The sequence below is a fragment of the Mauremys reevesii genome, linkage group 3, assembly GCF_016161935.1.
Source record: "Mauremys reevesii isolate NIE-2019 linkage group 3, ASM1616193v1, whole genome shotgun sequence".
In the NCBI taxonomy this organism is placed as follows: domain Eukaryota; kingdom Metazoa; phylum Chordata; order Testudines; family Geoemydidae; genus Mauremys; species Mauremys reevesii.
Window position 1 is genome coordinate 97,110,648 of NC_052625.1, and position 22,477 is coordinate 97,133,124.

A 22,477-nucleotide genomic window follows, 5' to 3' on the forward strand; every position below is an offset into this window, starting at 1 on the left:
ACGCTATGAATCAGTTAAATCTTGTGCCATACGCAGGATACCAAGGACAGTCAGTGACTTGCATCGTTGTTTGTTTTCCACTAGATAGATATGTGAGGTGATGAGGTGTCAGGTTTATAATGTAGACTTTTATTTACAGGCTAAATGAAATAAGAGTTGTCTTATAAGAGTGACTTCTTCCTCTATATATTGTTTTCAATGGTAGACGCTGAAAAGGCTTAATTAAATATAAAATAACTGCACTGAAATATTCATATGGATCTATTTTAAACAATCAAAAGTTTAAAAATTCTGAGTTGAGTTCATGGTATTGCAGGGATATCTTAAACACTCGCATTCCACTATCATATTCTGGGATGCAATTCAGACTGGTGAGGGGTTGTCACCACCTGCCCTGCAACCTTGGGTTCCCTCACAGTGCTTTGCAGTTGTAGCTCCCAACCCGGGCTCCCCTTACAAACAGCATGCAGGTCACGCCCTAAGTGTCTGTGTGTAGCTTCAGCTTGTCAGGAACACTCCAGTCACACTCAGGCTTCTATCAGCCTTGGTTACCACTTGCAGGGTGACCCCAACACACTCCCAATCCTGAATTTTCTCAAAGACGTGTGTTCTGCTTGCTCCTGGGCAGTTCAGATATTAGAGGTTTGTCGCCCCTGTAAGGAGTCCATATGCAAACAGTTTGGTACTTTAACTGGAATTACCCAAAGAGTTCAGTTTTAAACACAGCGCTGGAATAGTTTTGATTTAAAAACAGTAAGTCAAGTTAAATAAACTACAAAGAGAGAGGTTTTAAGTGAGTACAGATATAAGGCATTAAAGTCAGAAATTGTTACAAGGGAAATAAAGATAAAATGCTTTCTAGTAACTAAAACTTAACCAACTATATTTGGTTCAAGATAAAATTCTTACTATATATTCCCAGCAACAGGGATGACCAAATTCTTTGATCAGAACCCCTTCCAAAGTCCAAAGGCTGGTTCCTTTGTCTTCTTAGATAAAAATGAGACAGAGAGAAAGATAGATAACATGGGTTGGTTTTGCCCCTCACTTTTATAGTCCAGTCACCCTTTGAAATGCATTTTCCTGAGGGTTATCCCGAGATAAATTTCCTTCCTGCTGTGGGGATGGAAACATGGAGTCTTGTGGTGAAAGAGATCCCATGTGGTTATTTACTAAAATGCAGACACATCTGTTCCTGCCCCTCTTCGTTGCCAAAGAATGGCCACTTGACAGGCAGTTGCCCTGTAACTTTGATGACATTTGGTTAGAGGCATTAGTTTGTACTTTTGTCTTTGAGGAACAGGTTTACCCCCGCCCCAGACTTTCTGTCATAATTTCATCTTATGTTCATAAGTTTACATGTAATGTTGCCTCACACATTTCACTATGATATTCTTAATCAGCAAGCTATTAGTTATCAAATGATACCTCACAAGGATTATTTCAGTGGTGTGTAGGTATAAATACAGGGGTGCATTCAGTCACACCCACCCCTTTTTACCTTGTGTTCTTGAGAGTGAGGTTATGTCCACACAGAGCTAAGGGTGTGATTTCCCTGCTCATATATACCTGTTCACGGTAGCTTTCATTAAGCCAGTGCGAGTATAAATAGCAGTGTAGCTGCAGTAGCAAGGATAGTGGCAGAGGAGGGAGCGCTGAGCTGTGCCGAGTACTTATCCACTGGTTTCAGGTGGGTTTCTGCTCGGCATGGCTTAACCATGCCTCCACTGTAGCTACCAATGCTACTGCAGGTACGCTGCTGTTTACCTCTCATCAAACTAATACGAGCATAATGTGAGCACACATACACGAGCAAAGAAATTACATCCCTAGCTTGTAGCACATACGCAGCTTAAGAAAGCAGGTGCATATGGAGCTTCAAACGTTTACTCACTGTAGAGAACTATGCCTAGGGCCAGATTCTCCAGATTTCTTAAAGCTAGCATTGGAGACCAGCTGGAGATTCCCAGCAGAGAATTTCCACTGACATAGAACTGGTACTGGTGACTTATCTGCCTCCTTTGCCAAGTGAACGCACCGTCCCAGTAGGTTGGGGATTGGGACAGAAATTAGAGTTGACCTCCTTCTGCTCTGACTTCTGCTGGGATCAGGTGGCCCTGAATTGAGGAGCTGAAACTGGCTCCTTTTGGCTACTAGTGTCCATTATGTCCAAGTTCATACCGAGTGACGATTCAGGGCCTTAGTGTTTAAACTCATTAGTGTGCACACATAGCTTCCACTCAAGCTACTGCTGGTATGCAAAACTTTTCGCATTCTGCTCATGGACTCCTCACTCATTAATACCTGTATAAATACTGCACAGATCTAAACCAAGTTTGTAAAATGCAGTTAGTCTGAGGCTTGCCCACAAGGCATTTTATAAATTAAGTGAGCTTTAAAATATAAAAACTGATTTGGCTAAGTTGGCTACTCATTAGACAAACTTGCAATTTGAAGTTACTGAATATAAATCTTCGCATGCAAATATTGATAATGGATACACTTTAAAATTATGTATGTATGTAAAACATTCTAATGGCAAAAAACTATTTTGAAAATAAATGCTCTGAGGCTAAAGTCTCATTTGAGCCCATAGCTGTGCTATAGACTTCACAAGGGAAATGTTGATGTAGCTTCTACTCTGGTACTGTTAGGTATTGCTATATAAAGGAAAACCCTGCCATTTGTTTTGCTTTTTCAGTCTCTGGTGTCTATGGTAAATGCCTTTCATGAGAAGATCACAGCTCTGGAGGAAAAGGCCTCTCAGCTGGAAAAAATCGGAAATGATGCCAGTAAGGCAACCATAAGCAGGTCAATGACAACTGTCTGGCAGCGCTGGGCACGGCTCCGGAGTGTGGCCCAAGAGCAGGAGAAGATATTGGAAGATGCAGTGCAGAAGTGGAAATGCTTTAATGATAAGGTATAAGGGTCTGAGTAACTCCTTTCTAGTTAATTGTTTGCACATTTTCACTACTTGTAATATATAATGTGTTACAGATTCAGAGCATTGTACAGACATTACCTCACAGGGCTGAAGGCTGAATTAGTTCGATAGGTCCATTAATGTTGTCATCCCCGTTTTTACATATGAGGAAACTCAGACTAAGAAGCCCAGCTACTTGCCCAAGGCCAAACAGCAAGGGATTAACAACAGCAGGATCAGAACTCCTGACACCTATGCCTAGTCCTCCAGACCATATTGCACTCCTGGAATGGAATGGAAATAACATTCTGTACAGTAAATTCAATCCTGTTTTTGTTTTTGATACTTTTGGTAGTTCTCTCTAATCCCTCATTCTTTCCTTTGCCTTCCCAAAGGGCCAACTCTAGGCTGACGACTCCTTCTGAATAAAGAGAATGGGGTACAATGCCTGATTCAACAACAAGGTGTCACTCAACACTCAATGGCAATGCAAGGCATTCCCTTACCATCCTCCCCATCACTGCCAACTGCCAGAGTGAAAGTACAGTCTCTGAACCCAAATGAGCTCTCCCTCAATGACTACTGGGTCAGCCCAGTATCCTAGAATTGTAGAAATATAGGATTGGAAGGGATCTCAATAGGTCATTTTGTCCAATCCCCTGTACTGAGACAGGACTAAATATTATCTAAACCATCCCTGACAGGTGTTTGTCTGACCTATTCTTTAAAACTTGCAGTGACAGAGATTCCACAACCTCCCTAGATAATTTGTTCCTGTGCTTAAGTACCCTTCCAATTAGGAAGTTTTTCTTAAATCTAACTTAAATTGTCCTTGCTGCAATTTAAGCCCCTTACTTGTTGTCCTGTCCTCTGTGGTTAAGGAGAACAATTGATTACCCTCCTGTCCATATCTTTCCCAAAGTGTGGTGCTCAGAACTGGACACAGTGCTACAGTTGAGGCCTTATCTTCAGCGATCTTACTTTTTTGTGATTAAAAAGCACAACATTCTCAGATTTAAAAAACATTAAAATCTGTGTTTTTCTACAATTAAAATGAAATGCTGAACTTTAGTTTCCCTACCCACAATATACAACGAAACCCCATTTATCCAATCTAATAGGGACCGGGTCCAGACAAGATAGGGAAAAATTTGGATAATCCAGAGAATGGGCACAGAGCTTCAGCTCTAGGCAGTGGGGCTCAAGCTGAAAGTCTGACAGAGGGAGCTCCACTGTTTGGGGCTGAAGCTCTTTGCCCATTTTCCAGATTATCTGAATGTTTTGCTTATCCAATTTGACCATGGTCCCAGTTAGATTGGATAAATGGGGATGCCCTGTAGTTAATTTTTTTTATATTTTCACAAAACGTAAAAATGAAAGATTCACTGTAAAAATACAAATTCTGCATTTTTCCTTGGCAAAAAGTTTTCTATGATTGCTGCTTATCAGTGCTGAGTAAAGTGGAAGAATTACTTCTAGTATCTTGCTTACAACAGTCCTGCTTAAGACATCCCAGAATGATGTTTGATTACAGTATTACATTGTTGACTCTTACTTAGTTTGTATCTACTTTAACCCCCAGATCCTTTTCTGCTTCCTAGGCAATGATTTCCCATATTGTATTTATGCAACTGGTTATTCCTTCCCAAGTGTAATACTTTGCATTTGTCCTTATTGAATTGCATCCTATTTGTTTCAGACCATTTCTGCAGTTTGACAAGATCATTTTGAATTTTAATTCTGTCCTCCAAAGCGCCTGTAACTCCTCCCAGCTTGGTATCATCTCTGAACTTTATACGTGTACTCTCTATGCCATTATCCAAATCATTTATGAAAATATTGAATAGAACCAGACCAGGACGGAACCCTGTGGGACCCCCACTTGATATGCCATTGCAGCTTGATTTTGAGCCATTGCTAACTACTCTTTGAGTACGCTTTTACAATCAGTTGTGAGGCTATATTTCTCTAGGTTGTTTAGAAGAAAGTCATGTGAGACAGTATCAAAAGCCTTATTAAAGTCGAGATATACCACGTCTAACACTTCCCCCCATCCACAAGGCTTATTGTCCTGTCAGAGAAGGCTATTAGGTTTGATAGTTTGATTATTTGCTCCATTATCTTTCCAGGTACCAAAGTTAAGCTGATTGGTCTGTAATTCCCTGGATTGTACTTATTTCCCTTTTTATAGATGGGTACTATATTTGCCCTTTTCCAGTCCTCTGGAATCTCTCACATCCTCCATGAGTTCTCAAAGATAATTGCTGATGGCTTAGATATTTCTTCAGCCTGTTCCGTAAATATTCTAGGATGTATTTCATCAGGCCCTTGAAGAAATCTCATTTGTTCAAGTAACTCTTCTATTTGAGCCTCTCTGATCCTACCGCATTTAAACTGATGTTCACTATGTTAGTTATCCAGTCACTGCTAACCTTTTTGATGAGAACTGAAATATAAAAGGCATTTAACACTTCAGACATTGCTGCATTTTCTTTTAGTGTCTTACCCTTATCACCGAGTAATGGGCCCACCTGTCCTTGGTCTTTCTCTTGCTTCTAATGTATTTGAAAAATGTTTTCTTGTTACCCTTTATGTCCCTAGCCTGTTTAATCTTGCTTTGTATGCTGGCCTTTCTAATTTTATCCCTACATGTTTGTGTTGGGTTTTTTCTGTTCATAATTTGACCTAGTTTCCACTTTTCATATGACTTTTTTTTTTTTTAATTTCAGATTGTTGAAGATCTCCTATTTAAGCCAAGGTGGTCTATTACCATACTCCCTATCTTTCCTATCGAGAGAGTTTGCTTTTGTGCCTTTAATAATGTTTCTTTGAAAAATTCCAACTCTCCTTAATTCTTTTTTCCTTTAGACATGCTTCCCATGAAATCTTACCTACAATTCTCTGAGTTTGCAAAAGTCTGCCTGCAGTCCATTGTTTTTATTTGCTGTTTTCTCTCCTGTCGTTCCTTAGAATCATAAATGCTATCATTTCATGAGCACTTTCACTCAAGCTGCCTTCCACCTTCAAATTCTCAACCAGTTCCTCCCTGTTGATTAGAATCAAATCTAGAACAGCCTCACCCATAGTCCCTTTCTCCACCTTCTTTAATAAAGGTTGTCTCCCAAGCGTTCCAAGAACTTGTTGGAAAATATGCCAGGCTGCAGTGTTTCCCCAACAGATATCTGGATAGTTGATGTCCCCCTTCATCACCATCTCCTGTTTTGGATGATTTTGTTAGTTGTTTAAAAAAAGCCTCATCCATGTTTTCTTCCTGGTTAGTGGTCTATAGCAGACACCTAACATGATATCACCTTTGTTTTTACCCCTTTTATCCTTACCCAGAGACTTTCATCAGCTCTGCCTCCCACTTCTATCTCAGTTACACTGCATCTTTTATATACAAGGCAACACCTCCTCCCTTTTATCCTGCCTGACCTTCCTGAACAAGCTGTACCCTCCCTTACCAATAAAAAAAATCCAGCTTTGATAGAGGCAGATTGGAACAACATGATGGTTTGTTTGTTTTTTTACTTCAGATTTCTGCTATAGGTTGGATTTGAACTCACTGCCTGGTGTTGTGCTCAGGTTTATGGTATGACCATAACATAGCTTTAGGATCCCCCAGGTCCTGTATAATCATAATGCATTACTGATCTAGTGATACAGCACTAGATTTAAATCTTTTCCTATCAACTGTATCCACCTTTTGTTTTACTTTTATTGTTGTCAAAACCTGTATCGTTTCCTTAGATTCAAAAATCCACCATAATGATAGATCAGCTACAAGGTCGCTTACCAGAGAGCTCAGTTGAGAAGGCATCAAAGACAGAGCTTCTGGATCTTCTGGGTTACCACAGCACTTTCATTCTGGAGCTGGAGCAGCAGCTGTCCTCTCTGGGTCTGCTCAAGCAGCATGCAGTGAGCATGCTCCAGGATGTGGAAATGGAGACTTCTTCTCAAGAGGATCTACCATTCATGCAAGAAATCAAAGCAATGCAAGACCGATGCCACAAGTAAGGAGTAAACAATATTTAAATAAAGTATATTTGCTAGAAAAGTCATCTTCTTTTACATTAGTGTACTGTTGGCAACATACCAATAAAAAGTTCAAAAACTTCAGTTTCTGACTCAAGTCCTCGATGGAAGTATGGTAAATGTATTTAAAGTCAGGGTAGCCTGATCAAGTAGCAAGTCCAAATGGCTAAACTGTGTCTTATAACAGCTACTCTATCAATACCCGTCTCTCTCTGAGTGTCACAATGATATACAGTCATGAGAGAGAGGTGAGTAAGATAATAATTTTTTTTGGGCCAACTTCTGTTGGTGAGAGACACAAGCTTTCACGCTTACAAAGAGCTCGTCTTCAAGTCTGGGAAATGTACTCAGGGTGTCATAGCTAAATACAAGGTGGAACAGATTGTTTAGCATAAGTAGTTCTGTTCCACCTTGTATTTACCTGTGACACTCATAGTATGTTTCCCAGACCTGAAGAAGTGCTCTGTGTAAGCTCAAAAGCTTGTCTCTCTCATCAACAGAAGATAGTATAATAAAATATATTATCTCATCCACCGTGTCTTTCTGATATCCTGGGACACTCATGCCTACAACAATACTGCATATATACAGTCAAGACACACTACGTAAAATGGGTGATCTGTGGAGTTAAACATCTGAAACTTAGTTTTCTGTAACACCACTTTATTTTTTATTAGTCACCCTGTAAATGCATAATGTTGTGCAACCGTCTCCCTTATTTGTTCTTTGTATCATTCAGTAAAATTTGACAAAATATAATGAAATTTTTAGCAAGCTGTAGTTCTTCACAAATATTTTTTTTATGTCTTGAAGCATGCAACAGAAGGTGAAGAAAAGTGGGAAGTTGGTGAAACAGGAACTCAAGGAGCGTGAGGAGGTGGAGCTAGAGATTAATATAGTGAAGTCTTGGATTCAGGAAACTAGAGAATATTTGCTAAACCCCACCATGGAAATAGATGCTCAACTTGAGGAGTTGCAGGTATATCAAACTTGTAATCTTCTTGTGCCCCTTGTGAAACATCTTTGGTGTTTTCTGTTTATTAGCACTAAATCAGATTGAATTATAATGAATTGGAATTATACAATAAGAATGAAATCTTTTCACTAGCGATTGGACAAACTTATAAAACAATCCCATCAGCTTCAGAAATGATGTGTAGCAAGAGAGCTATGATACATTCTCCCTTCCTAGATACCTAGGATAGGAGTTAGCAGCTTTCTTCATTCTATCTCAAATAAAAGTAAACTCTAGAATATGGATGGCAGAGTATAATAAAGTATTTATTTTCTTCTTGGGGGAAAAACATTTTCAATGAAGATGCTCAAAGATGTTTCAATAGAGATGAGCTCACACAAGTATTTTCTTTCTTTAGGTGGCAAAAAGTGTTAGAGAAGGTGAACTGAAATATAATGGCATGTACAGAAATTAGCTATGCAGACAACTCCCTGTCTAACAAAGGATTGAGTGCTTAAGAGCCAACACAGCTTTTATAATAATTTCCGCATCAGTTTACCTGAGTATTGATTTACATTTTGTGTATGAATGAACCCAAAATCTCAGTATAAACTGCTGGTTTTGTATTAAAACCATGTTATGAAACAGAAAATGTTTGCATGATGTTTTGATGCAAAATTCTAAATTGTTTGATTTACTTTAGCTAGCAAACATTCAGATGGAACTGATCTGAATTTTCAATTTTTAGTGAAACTCAAAAACTGGGGATTTTCATGTGATTCTAGGCTTTGTTACAAACATTCTCATGCCTCTACTCTTGATGCCTGCAAGCTAATTCTATTCAGTTATTGTTTTTCTTTTACAGTGTTCCTGAATTACATCTTTTTTTCTATCCTCTAGGCTCTCCTCAGTGAAGTAACTACTCACCGCCAAGCTGTTGAGAAAATGGCCGAACAGCAGCAGAATAAGTACCTGGGGCTTTACACCATTTTACCTTCTGAACTGTCTCTTCAGTTAGCAGAAGTGGGACTAGCCCTGGTAACTATACATGACCAGGTAAAATCTACTGGAAGAAGGCACTATATAAACCTATGATACTATGATAATCTTCAAAAGGACAGTAACTGAATGAAATGTTGTGATATTCCAAGTGTGATCATACTAAAACTCTCTAAAGGGTTGTTATCTCCTTAGTTTTGCAAGAGAATCCTCCTATGAAAGAAAAGTGTATGGTTAATTGGTTTGCTGCTTACTGTTGCTGTTTTTGGTAGATTCAAGCCAAAGAGAAGGAAGTCCAGCAGAGCAAAACATTAAACCAAGAGTTTGGTCAGAAAATCCAGGTGATAGCAAAAGAACTAAATGGAATTCTGTCCAAGCTGAAGGAGAAGACAAATAATATAGCACAAGCTAAAATAGATCAAAAGGTAAGAAAACGCTTTATTTGCTTATACGGTGGCATGTTCTGAATTGGCACATTCCAGCTCGCAAAGGGCTGAATGGTGACTTTGCCTTATGCAGCTAGAAGGAGTAAAGGTTCCCTTTTATCCAGGCTGTCTGAGGGTTTCCACAACCTCTGCACATGTGCACATGCAGGGCTGCCCTCAAATGCTTCCCATGGGAACAAATATGAAGTGGGTGAGAGGGACAGGGAGCAGGCAGAGCTGTCAGGCCATAAGTAGAAGAGTATGCTTCCCCCCCACCAAAAAAAAGAGGGTGTGGTAAATCACCCCCATCATACCCAGTGAAATTAGGGAGCCTCATGAGACAACCACACTGCCCCTTTATTCAGGCTGCACCAAAACAGCCAATTGAGATAACTCATGCTATCTTTGTTCATGCTGATTAGTACCTTTCTGAGAAAGTAGTCCCGTTGATATCAGTGAGACTGCTCATGAAGCTCAATGTGCTGCTCAGTTTGAGTAAGGGTGACACAATCTGGCCCTTCATGATTTTGCTGGGTTGCAGAGGCTGTTAGACATGTATTGTGCTCACAAATGCTCATTTGTATGAAAGAGTTGCTATTAAGTTTGTCACAAAATATTACATATTTTTAAAAACTACACTAAGGTAAGATGGACTTGGTCGATGGAAGTGAGCAAAGTGCAGCACACAGAGGAAAATTTACTGATGTGACAGAAAGTACCAGTCTCTCTCAGTATGCTGCTTTAAAATTTTGCCTCCCAAGTATACTTATCTGCTCTACAGGGTCACTGAAATGCATCCCACTGAAACTGATTCATAATTGCCCCAGTTAAGTTGGTGTAAAACCAATTAAATGTGTATTCCTGTATCTCCAACTTTAGATGAAATGTTCTTGCATCATTGGACATCTAGTAGTTTTCCACAGCTGCATTTATCTGTTAATTGTGAGACAAGGTTGGCTTCTATCACAGCAGTAATAGTTTTGTTTAATGATGTAACTATGGCTGTAATTATATATATGGAATACAAATTAGTTTTGAATATATCAAATTATTTCTCGTTGCTCCATTTTTAAAAATTGGAACTTTAATCAATATAAATTCTGCAGCTTTCAATACTGCAATATAGAGATGAACATATTCACACCTACAGTACAATAGGGTGTGTTGCAATAGGTAGATGTATATCTGTATAGGTATGTCTATGGATAGATTGATTAGCTGTGTCACTTTCGTGATGCTGATTTACCATGAACCTTTACCCATCCCATTTGCGCTTTAATCCATCATTTTCAGAATATTCCGCATCTCTGAATAGCTTGAAACAGATCCTATTAAAAATAAAGATTAACCTGCCAGATAAATGTTTCCTTTCTTCCCGGACTCTTCTCCATCATAGAAAAACAATCCAAACTAGAATTTCCCCCACAATAAAACTGTTCTGAGATGCATCATGGACAATGTTCAGTCCTGGACCAGATTTTTTTTTGTTTGATTTGTGTAATAATAATTGTAAAGTGCAACTTGAACTTTTTTGTTTGAACTTTGTGCCACCAGAAATGAGTGATTTCCAGCATAATACATGTAATATTCTTGCAGCCCTGAATGATTCCAAGATGTCATGTCACTTTTTTAATTTTTAATAAAAACTTTTCTAACATGGAATAGCTAACATTTCTTCTCTCCTTCACAGATTTGTGCAATAAGAATCATAGATAACTAGGACACCTGCCTTTGCATGTGGTGGTGTACATAAAACACTATATTTAAATCATTTCCAATATGTTTTTAAATACATCCACACAGGACAAAATACGTTAAGGTCTGGTATGTTAGAAAGTTTTATTGTCACTCATTTAAGTTGAACTGCATAATTCATGGCTTTTCCTGTTGTGGTAGATTCCTCCCAAACTCGTATAATATCTTTATCACACCACACCATTGTACACAATGACGTCTATTTCTACCTAAGAGATTCTGTTGATTAAGTCTTCTTTTTTTTTTCTACTGAAATGTTGTCCAAACTCCTCCAGTGACAAGAACAAATTGTCAGGTGCACAGCACAAACTGATGGTACTAATAGAAGAAAAAACAAAATAGTCTGGACACACTGATATTTAATGACACATTCTGAATTTTTCAGAAAAGGTTTCTTTGTTAAAAAAAAACCCATACTCCATATGACCAACCCAAACCTTCATCTTGATAACAATGTGTTGACCACTCAGTTTGAGGACAAACATAGGACCACAGCCAACACTGGTAGATGTAACACTAAGTGACTCATTTTTCTGGTGGGGGAGGGAAAATGTTATCCATCTTGTCCAGGAACACGGGGAAGAAACAGCAATGACAGTCATTGAAGAGATGATCACACATCCTGCTCTACTGCCTTTTTGCTTAAAGAAACATTACTGGTATGCAGCCAAAATAGAAATGGAACAAACTATGGAAACTTCGGAAAGTGTCAAAATCACAAAAAGGCTGTTAAAAACCAACCCCCACTAACTGATTTTGTAAGTAAAATGCTCTCTCCCTGTTCCAGATCCTAGGTGAGGAATTGGACAGCTGCAATATAAAGCTGGTGGAACTGGACGCATCTGTACAAGATTTCGCAGAGCAGAACCACCAGCTGGCTAAACAGCTGGCTAATAGGATAGGGAAACTGACTGGGCTACACCAACAGACCATTAGGCAGGCTGAGTACAGAGCAGCCAAACTCAACCAGGTATGGTGTCAAATCATTTAATTTATTTCCTTTTAGAGGCTCCAAGAAAATGGCGATTTCTGATTAATGACTTTTATTTGTTGTATAGTTACATAAAACATTATTGTCTCTTGGAATAATGTGTAATATGTGCATATTCAGGGCCAAATTCACTCCTTGTGGATGGGCATTAGGCAGATGTAAGTCTGGCTCAATGAAGTGTGGCCAAGTCAGGAGGGTGGAATAATTCTAACTTGGAGAGATGCTGATTCAGCACCTTTGCCAGGAAACGTGTCAGCAAAGCTTCTATGGAGACCTAACCAGGTTTTAAAGCTGCCTTCCAACAGACAGCATGCCCAGTGCAGTACCTGTCCCCTCCTCTGGAGTTAAATCTTGCTAGTGCAGCTCCCCGTTCCTATTCATTTGGATGGAAGTTGTAATGCCCTGCACCATGGGGGGTGCTGGGGGGAAGGGTGACCATAGCCTGTATACATTAATAGAAAAGTCTAGAAATAAAATTATTAAAAATGGCTCCAATTCAGCAGTCTGTTCCTACTCGGCAAAGCACTTAAGCACATGCTTTGTCCTATTGACTTCAGTGTGTAAAGTCTAACTGAGCACATGCTTTGCTAAATTTAGATCAGTACAAGCAATTGAGCCATAGAAAAAGGGGCTAACAAGGAAGGAGGTTGAGATACTATCTTGGCATGTTGGTATTTTGAATAGTTGAGATAAGAGTGAGGGAGGGGACATTTTGTGGTCCTGCCATCCATAATCCTAATACGTCATGAGCCCCATTTTCAAAATGCTTTGAGAAGATATTACAGAACTTGAAGTGGATAGTGTTTGATGGTATTCTTTTCCATTGCCTCTGCAAGAAAGTTTTCCCAAAAGAAGGTCGGAAATATCTGTCAGAATAATTTTCAATCAGTGTTACTTTTAGCAAAAAGTGCTTGGTGAAAGAGTTATTTGTTGTCCGGTATTTTAGTTCAGCAGAGTACAAAACACAGAAGAAACCCCATTCCCCATCCCAAGAAGCTTACAGTCCAAGTGCTTTAGGCAAACAATACAATTCCGATACACAGGGTCTGTCTCCATTCTCACAATGCAAATCCATTGATTTCAGCAAAGTTATTCCTGTTAAGTGAGTAGAGAATCAGAGTTATAATATACTTGCTAACCAGAAAAGTGGGTGTATCAGAAATCAGTGCAGTTTTTGGCTTTGTATTTTTAAAATAAGTATACCACTTTTCATCTTTTGGAAAATTAACATTGATAGGCCAGACAGAGAAAGCAGGCTTTAAATAGAGAGCGGGGGATGTGTGGGATTGCAGGTGGGGAAGAGAGACACAAGGGACAGCCTAAGATAAGGCACAAAGATAAGAATGACTATACTTAAGTGGGAGTCTTGAGCTGAGCAAGAAGGGAGAATACATTCATGTGTGACAATCTCAGGCATGCACATCCACCCACATACTCCTAATGTGTCCTAGTTTCTTGAGGAAGAACTTTCAAAAAATAGTTACTCCAGACTTTAGAGGCATACATACATTATCTTCATAATGTGGAATACTTTTACTAAATTCAATAATAATAATAATTAATAATAGTGATTGAAAAATATTACAAATAACCTTCCCCACCAAAAAATAGGTAGTTTGATCTACTTTTGCCACTTTTAAAAAAATGTTCAGAGTCCTACTGTGCAGGTTAATAAAATTGATCTTTTTATTTTCAGGCTGCTTCACACTTGGAAGAATACAGTGAGATGCTGGAGTTCATACTGAAATGGATCGAGAAAGCTAAGAGTCTAGTGCATGGTAGCATCACGTGGAATTCTGCCTCCCAGCTTCGTGACCAGTTTATGGCATATCAGGTGACGATATGAGCTACAGATTTCAAGGGACAGTTTAATTCCCATTTGTGACATTCTGTTCAGGATACCCAGAACCGTAAGCCAGTGTGTTACCCCTCTGCCTCAGCAAGTGAGGGATTAGACTGTGTGTGTCTGTCTGCTTTACCAGCAAATCCCTGAGACTCTGGCAGTCTAAACGTTACCTTGCAGGTAACATACAGTGAGCCCAAGTTCTCCCAAAGACAGCACTCTGCAGTTTTCAGTTCCTCTCACTGGACATTAACAGAAATCGTTCTTTGCTGCTTCCAAAGAGACAGAGCGCACACCAGCCTGTTAGTTTAATTGAGGACTCACACTTTAATTCAGTTATAACAGCACTGAAATTTAGAATAAGTAAAATTAAGAATACATTTACTAACAAGGAACAAGAACAGGAGTATTTTTTGTGGATACAGACTAACACGGTGTTAGGTAAAAAAGCAAGTCCTTACTCACCTCTCCAGCACCCGAGTTCGTGCGGAGTTGGTATGGGGCTCACAAATCTGTCAGAGACCAGACAACACTTCGTTGATCAACGGGCTCACACTATCCTTAGCTTAAAAGCCTTCGGAGTAGGTGTGGCAAGTTTATTAGGGGTGAGCATCAATATTTATACACAGAAGTAAACAAAGTGATTAACAGATCATAATGGTCATGCATAATCAATCAAGATTCTACAGGATAAAACAGGTTAAAATGTAGATTTAAAAAGACAAAAGGGGAGATGGCTACTTAAGGGGAGAGGGGGTGTCATGAGTAGTTCGCAGGTCAGAGCTTTGATTAAAAGTTTCAGACAGAGACATCAAGTCTGGATTAAGTTTAAGCTCATCAAAAGTTCAGACTCAACAATGGCTGCTATTCTGAAACCTAACAAGGAACAGAGGTTTAAGTGATACTAAGCAAGAGAAAGAGACAGGTATGGTAATAAACAAAACAATACAAGCTTTCTATTGACTAAAACTTAATTTTAGCAAGTTACAGTCTTTGCCTAAGCAGTTTTTTTACTTACGTCTAGCTACCAGCATAGGGAATCCAACTTTCACAGGCTCAGAGAGTGCTGTACCCCATGTCCACCAAGAGATGGATAACTAAAATGTCTTTTTGCTCCCCTTATATTTCTCTAAGTCCATAGTCTTGGTCTCAAGAGCTCAGAAGCCTTCCTGGGGCGTAGACTACATTCTCTGGCATACTTACTAAGTTGTCTCCTCCACGACCTGTTAACTTGATGGCTTTGTTTACCTTATATGTAAAGATACTGTCATTGTCCCTATTGTAATCAAGTTGGTCAGACAGGTAAATCCAGATGTCTAGCATTGTGTAGCAATGTCTAGCAACATTTTCTATATATTTGGTAACACATGCACTGATGTGTTTTTCTAGTGTAAACTAAAATAAGAGACTTTGATCTCATATGGCAACGTTCATATTAAGTGTTCCAAAATTCTTTACAGATTGACAAGTTACAGTAAATATGTGTCATTAACTGATTCTGCAGGCAAATGTGCATTCCACTGTATATTTTCTAAACATGACTTTGGTGCAGTTTTTAAAAAATGTAACAGTTATGATGATACAGCAAACCCGTTTACCAAGCCCTGCTGAATCACAGCTACCTCTTATCTGAACCCATCCTTTGGGAAATGTAGCCACTTTCCTAGTTGCTCCCTGAATATTCCACATCTCTGCTTATCCACAAGTTTTGATGTCCCCTGAACAGTGTTGATTGTATGGGGAGTGTGTGTGTGAGACTGTGTGGATTGTGCATACATGGGAATAGTGGAGTGTTACATGATTCTGAGAATCAGACCATCCCAATCCATCAATAGAAAATAAATCCGACCCAACAGCAGGTGCTGTCATCTCACCAAGACCAAAAGAAAATAATGTATTCGTGAATCTGGCCCCAGGTGTATAATTCTCACTAGAGCAGGAAGGTATAAGTTACAGTTCCCTGTATTAGTGACATTGCTCTGCTCCAAGGGAGTTCACCCTGAGGAAGCTGCTATTTCTCCCATCCGTGACGGTTTCCCACCCTGCTGTTACAGGCTACTAAGGAGTTGTGGTGATTCAGCACACACCCCAGGACACCCTGAGTTTGCCTACTTCCTGGGCAGGCCATCTACTTTTTAGGCCGAGCTAACACCCACTGTCTCTGCCACCGCACTGTTTGCTCCACCTGAGATCTTTCTGCTGCCACGTAGGCCCAGCAGATGTTCAGGCTGAATCAGGGCCATACTTAGTGTGTATTATATTTTTATCTAACAACATGCTAACGTATATCGAGAAATTCTTAAAAAACTGATGTATGGAGAGGTACAGCTTCTGAAATGATAAAATTTATGCTAGTGTTTTATGGCCTTAATAAACTAAAGCACTGAAGTTCATGCTCAACGTGAAGATTTGCTTAAGTCTAATTGAAATCCATAGAACTTAATCATATGCTTAAGAATAAGTAGGTTTTTAAGTGCTGTGCTAAATAAAGGTGTGCTTAAAGTTGAACATATGCCTAAATGTTTTGCTGAATCAGGGCCTAAAAGGTGACACTTAACTCTGATATGGTTCTTCCATTCAGGCCATGCTTGAGGAGTCTGGAGAGATTCATGGTGATCTCGAGTCCATGAATGAGAAGATAGAATATCTTTCAAGCGTTTACTATACTGAAGGGATGACTCAGCAAGTGTCGGAACTGGGACGGCAGACGGAAGAGCTACAGCAAATTATCAAACTGCGGCTCCAAAATCTCCAGGATGCAGCCAAGGTACTTGAAGTGCTCTTCATAACTGGCTGACAACTGGAGTAACTGTTCATGTTGTCATGTTTGTAGGAGCAGCAGCAGAACAGGTCATCTATGGTTTATAAAGAGTTTATCATAGAAAAAGAAATGGAACTGATATTGTGCCATTTCTTATATCTTCCTTCTACAAGGTCTCATCCAGCTCCTACTGAAGTCCATGGGAGTCTTTCTGCTGATTTCAGTGGGAGTTGGATTGTGGCAAAACTGTAGAGTAAGGTCCCCATTTCCAAATGGGTGTACCCGAAAGAGTGTGCACTTTCACATGTATCATGATTTAATATGCAAACGCCACAATGTGTGTGTTAACCCTACCTAGTGCATGTGCATGAGGGATTTGCACAGTTCGGCAAGGGCACGTGCAAAAGGGCAGAAATGTTTTTCAGTACACCCACTGGAAATTTTTTTTAAAAACTATCACTTTTACGGCCAGAAAATGGCTCAAAGATTTATTTTTTAAGCCAATAGTCAAACAAGAAACTGTTGTATCATAATGTAGCTTTCTTGGTGCTGGAGAGGGTTTTCCATTGCAATTAAGGTATTTCTTCTGATGCTGTACAGAAAAGATATAAATTGATAAATATGGGAAAGTTATGTAAATTCAGTTAAAGGTATGGCAGATAGCTCTGCTTTTTCTAGTTAAATCTGAAATGCGGTCCTTGATCTGAGCGCAGCAATCATATATTACAGTGTAGCAGATGTTCTGTAATAAAGTACAGTAAGGTGATACAGAACTTTTAAATAAAATCTGAGGCACAAAACGTGTCAAACCACAAATGCTCATAAAGTCAAGGCTGATTTTATTGTTTATGGTACAAATCAGACACTGGTCTGAATACTTAAGTATCACGGAAGTGAATGGCATCACTTGAATCAAGTCCAGATTGAATTTGTTTGAGAGGATACTGTCGGTGATATCTGTGTCTTGGAGGGGTGTAATGAGAGTAAAGATTTTTGACACTCACGATAACTTAAAATTGTAGTTTATATTGGGGGGAAAAACTGGTGTTGTGTGTGGATTACATAGTAGATACTATAATGCCAGATACATCTGTGGCGTTCATTTCTTTCTTGTTTGTCCCTGTATTTTATTTTTGGCAGGATATGAAGAAATTTGAAGCTGAGGTGAAAACTCTACAGGCTGCTTTGGAACAAGCCCAAGCTACCCTGACCTCTCCAGAGCTTGGGCGTTTGAGTCTAAAAGAACAGCTATCTCACAGACAGGTAAAAGGGTTAAGCCACAAAGATAATATAGAAGCAAAGTGAGCAGCTCTAATCAGTGGGGCTGCCCATGGAGTAAGGCACTACAGTAACTCCTCACTTAACGTCCTCCCGCTTAACGTCGTTTCGAGGTTATGTCGCTGCTCCATTAGGGAACATACTTGTTTAAAGTTGTGCAATGCTCCCCTATAACATCGTTTGGCTGACTTTACAAGGGAGCATTGTACAAATTCCTCTTCTCCGCCTCCTCTTCCCCCTCCCTTTCTCCCCTCCCAGCACTTCCCCCCCATTCTGGGAGGGAGGGAGGCAGAGAGCGAGCGAGTGGGGAATCTGCCCCCCTCCCCGTCCCCCGGCAGGCAGGGCCACCTGGAATGCAGGGGCTTTAGGGGCTGGAGGGCCCTGGGCTAAGGGGGCCCCGGGGTCCTGGCCTGCAGCTCTAAAGCCCCTTTCGGAATGCGGCCCTGTGAGCCCGGCTGGAGGACTCAGGAGGAGCCAGGGGCAGCCACGCAGCCAGCGGCCGGAAAGAAGCAGCGCTTTCCCCTTCAAAGCTGGCCAGAGAGAAGAAATAGGTATGCACCACCGACCTTTAGTTCATCCACCCTCCTTCATAAAAGGGAAAATAACCCACAACAGCTTGAGGTCTTCAAACCACAATTTGAGGACTTCAGTAACTCAGACATAGGTTAGGGGTTTGTTACAGGAGTGGGTGGGTGAGATTGTGTGGCCTGCGTTGTGCAGGAGGTCAGACTAGATGATCATAATGGTCCCTTCTGACCTTAGAGTCTGTGAGTCTATAACACATTGGGTGCCCCAGATCTCAGGGTCTTCCCCTAGCTCATCACCACAGTTCCATTGCCGTAATCCTGGGGGCACAATAGAGGGAGAAAGGGACGAGTGTCTGTATTTCATACTGTCAAATTTTTGGTACTGAGGCTTCAGCCTGTTGAATTTACAATTTCAGACTGCATATGTTTACACATGCCTTCATTCATGCATTTTTTTTATTGAGAATTCAGTAAACTCCTCAATGACAATAAAAAGAATGTAGATCTAATCTATCCCCCCTGTAATTGTGCATATGCAGTTCTCATGCATATGAATGGAAGTTAGGCACATGCATGTGGGAAGAATAGATGCTTGGAGAGAGGCCAGATAAACAAAGGAGGCCAGATGGTGCTTATTCAAGGGGAAGAATCTTTATGTAGCTGCATTTTGTTCCATTTCGTTGCTTATTTAATTTTAAACATCATCATTTTTAGCCATGGTCTAAATTTTCAAAGGAGGATTATGAGCAGAAATAATGGGTTTTACATGCCCCATCTGAAAATGTGCAACTGTATCTCAGAAGGGCTCCCAGTTTGGTTTTACGTTTAAAATGTGCATATAAACAAAATTAAACAAATGCCTGTAGCTCAGAAACTACGTTTGGTTTTTAAGCATTTTTGTATGTATTTTCTAGAATAGTTTAAAGAATTACTTTCAGTCTAGACATAAACCCATGAACAGGGATAAACAATGGTTTATTTCAAAGGGGGCTCATAAAGTGATTTAATTGCATCATTTTTGTTCCTCTTTATTAGCTGAAATACATTTTGTTTAATTAAGAATATAAAATATTTATCACAAAATCAACAAGCAACTCCACTCTGAGAGTGCCCTGGTTATGCTTCATTTAACTGTGGGTAATCTAATTCATCTTTTATTTTGCTGGTTGAACTCACTCTTGTTAATAACTGGCTATGTGAATCGTCTTTGAAATTCATGGGAGAATGACTTACTATGGCACCAATTTTATTTCTAGCATCTGCTGTCTGAAATGGAGTCACTGAAGCCAAAGGTTCATGCCGTGCAGGTCTGCCAGAGTGCCTTAAGGATGCCTGAAGAGGTGGTCACCAGCCTGCAGATATGTCACACTGCTCTCAGACTTCAGGAGGAAGCCAGCCGTCTGCAGCACATGGCTATCCAGCAATGCAATATAATGCAGGCAAGTGCAAACTGAGCTGTGGGTGAGGGTAGGGGGTTAGAGATTGTGATACCACTAGAAAGGTTTATACTGGCACAGAATAACTCACATTTTTTTTTTAAGCCCAATGTTTGCCTGGAAGCATAACATGCCCACTACTTATATTTGAAAGATTTTGAACTCCATGTTTATTGGAATTTTAAGCATATTATTAGACAATTTTCTCAGTCTGCATTAATTCCCAAAGAAGTAAGGAAATAAAACTTCAGTACCCAATTAGCCTTTTACCCTGTGATCATTGTTAAAAAATATTACTCCCCTTTTCATTCCACGTCCTTGTGAAGGGTTATTGCACAACTTATCCAGTTATTGCTTTAATTTTCAAAAATCTGAATTGTGTTTTCTTGTTAATCTCCTGGGTCTTCCATTCGTCACCATGGCATAATTTGACTGTCTAACCTATCCATTTTGATTGAAAAATGAAATTTGCATTTCAAATGTAGTTAATGGTTTCTTTACTGTATGGTGGATAAGAACCTGAGGTGACCTGTAGCAGTCTCTTCCTGATGATGTTGTTGGGACCATGCAGTTTTGCCAGTCCTAAGCATTCAAATATCATGAGGCAGGACCTAAGCATCATGAGATTATCGTGAAAATCATGAGTTTATGGTTTTCCCCCAATTATTAATTCAGGGTTCTTTTTATTTGTTCTCTGGTTTTAGAGCCTTTAACATGCACTCGGATCATGTTTCTAAGCTTTTCTCCACAAACAAGAGAGCCAGAAACTTTTTTTGTGAAAATGAAAGCTGAGATTCCCATACAGCCCCAGGACTTGGGGCCTTAAGAAAACAACAAATTCCACAAGATTTGTGATAAAATTGTGAAGAGTGGGCAACACTGTGTTGTTGGTGGGCATGGTTGGTGAAGCAGCCAGTGGCAAGTCTTGAGCCCCAGTGGTTGACATTTGCTCTTTTAAAAAGGCTTCTTTATCATATATATATATATTTTTTTACTTCTGTTGGGGCATTGCCAGTTCAAAGCCCATCTTAATTGCTCAGATGCCTAAAGACTTTTTTAAATTATTTGCTTCCTTGCAACTCGTAATGTTCCCCCAATGAACTAGCTTCTCAATGAGAGCACTCCTGCTTTACTTGCCAGTGCTGACCTTCATCCCATCATTACACTTTGGCATTGCGGCTTATGTGGCTGAGATTTTTTTCAAAGCCAACTAGGGGATTTATTCTCACACTTCCCAGTTAAATTAATGAGCCAGCTTTGAAAGTCTCAGCCTATTATTTTTGCATGCTAATACAAAGGTGGAAGATGACATCTTTTCAGTAATTTAAAAACAGATTGGAAAAAACAACTGAATATACTGTACAGAGTAATTAATCATTGGAAAGGAGATGGGCAAAGTTGAATACTAATTTTTTTCCAGTTCTACGTTCTCTGTGGTTATTTGCATGGTAACATTGTAACTGTATTATTCAACAACCCTCCATATTAATTACATGCCAAGAAAAAATCTATTAATTCTTCTGTCTACAGAAATATATCTCACCAGAAAATATTTCTTATGTAGTGAGCTCTACAATGTATTTGGTAATATTTTTTCTAGTCATGCACCATTACTTTCAAAATGTGTATAGACATGGCTCTTCAATAAGACTTATTGAGTGAAGTTTGTTTTCAAATTAAATTAGCTTTGATTATAAATGTAGCTGACAAAAGGTTGCTGTATCCGTAATAAACATCATTTTATATGGTGCCAAAGGTTTTTGTGGGCATTTCAGTCATTTAATTCTCACAGCCGCCTTGGGAGGAAGGTAAATAGTATCACAACCATTTTATTGGTGGTTGAACTGGGACACAAAGAGGTTAGGTTAAGTAACACTCCAAATCATACAGTAAGATAGTGGCAAAGGTGGGAATAAAGCCAGCAGTTCTGATTTAACCCCTAGACTACCAACTCTCCTGTTAACTAAGAAATTGATAGTGTGATTATGTGGCCCGTTCTCACTTGACATATTGACTCCCTTTATAAGTAGTATTATCTACTTACTTGGCAGCCAAAATCAAACTTTTACTAGTGCTAGCTATATTGGCTTTGCAGTACTATCTTCAGAATACAGATATCTTCTGTTTTAGGTTTGCTCAGAATACACATCAGCTAAAGTATAATGCAGATAGGAAGAAAGCAAGTTTATCTTCAGGTCCCAAATGAGTGCATTTACAGTGGTGTATGTATTTAAAAAACACATGAGTTTTAAAATAAGAGAATCTGATATGAAAGTATTAAAAAAAAAAAAAAAAAAGGGAATGTGGAGCTTCCCAATGTCATTTTTCCAGTAACATTTCTGAGTATAACCAGTTTTGAAGTGGTGTAAGCAGAAGACTTTGTACTACTCAGCTGTAAGTTATGCTTTCTGTTCATATCTTGTTTTCCAGATAGCTGGCTGTTTATAGCACTTAGGTCTGGTCTACACCAGGGGCAGGGGGAGGTCGATCTAAGTTACGCAACTTCAGCTACATGACTAACATAGCTGGAGTCAACGTACTTAGGTCTA

At 39.5% G+C, this 22,477-nt stretch overlaps 1 protein-coding gene across 5 annotated transcripts in view; it reads left to right on the forward strand.

The window, feature by feature from the left end:
• Window positions 1–22,477, forward strand: part of SYNE1 (spectrin repeat containing nuclear envelope protein 1) — a 472,714-nt gene that overhangs the window by 291,632 nt on the left and 158,605 nt on the right. For all 5 annotated transcript variants that reach the window (XM_039529938.1, XM_039529933.1, XM_039529934.1 and 2 more), the window contains 10 exons: window positions 2,702–2,920; window positions 6,674–6,936; window positions 7,772–7,937; window positions 8,814–8,969; window positions 9,185–9,337; window positions 11,880–12,062; window positions 13,780–13,917; window positions 16,508–16,693; window positions 17,828–17,950; window positions 19,749–19,931. In XM_039529938.1, coding sequence (XP_039385872.1) covers window positions 2,702–2,920; window positions 6,674–6,936; window positions 7,772–7,937; window positions 8,814–8,969; window positions 9,185–9,337; window positions 11,880–12,062; window positions 13,780–13,917; window positions 16,508–16,693; window positions 17,828–17,950; window positions 19,749–19,931 — 1,770 coding nt within the window. The remainder of the gene's footprint in view (window positions 1–2,701; window positions 2,921–6,673; window positions 6,937–7,771; window positions 7,938–8,813; window positions 8,970–9,184; window positions 9,338–11,879; window positions 12,063–13,779; window positions 13,918–16,507; window positions 16,694–17,827; window positions 17,951–19,748; window positions 19,932–22,477) is intronic.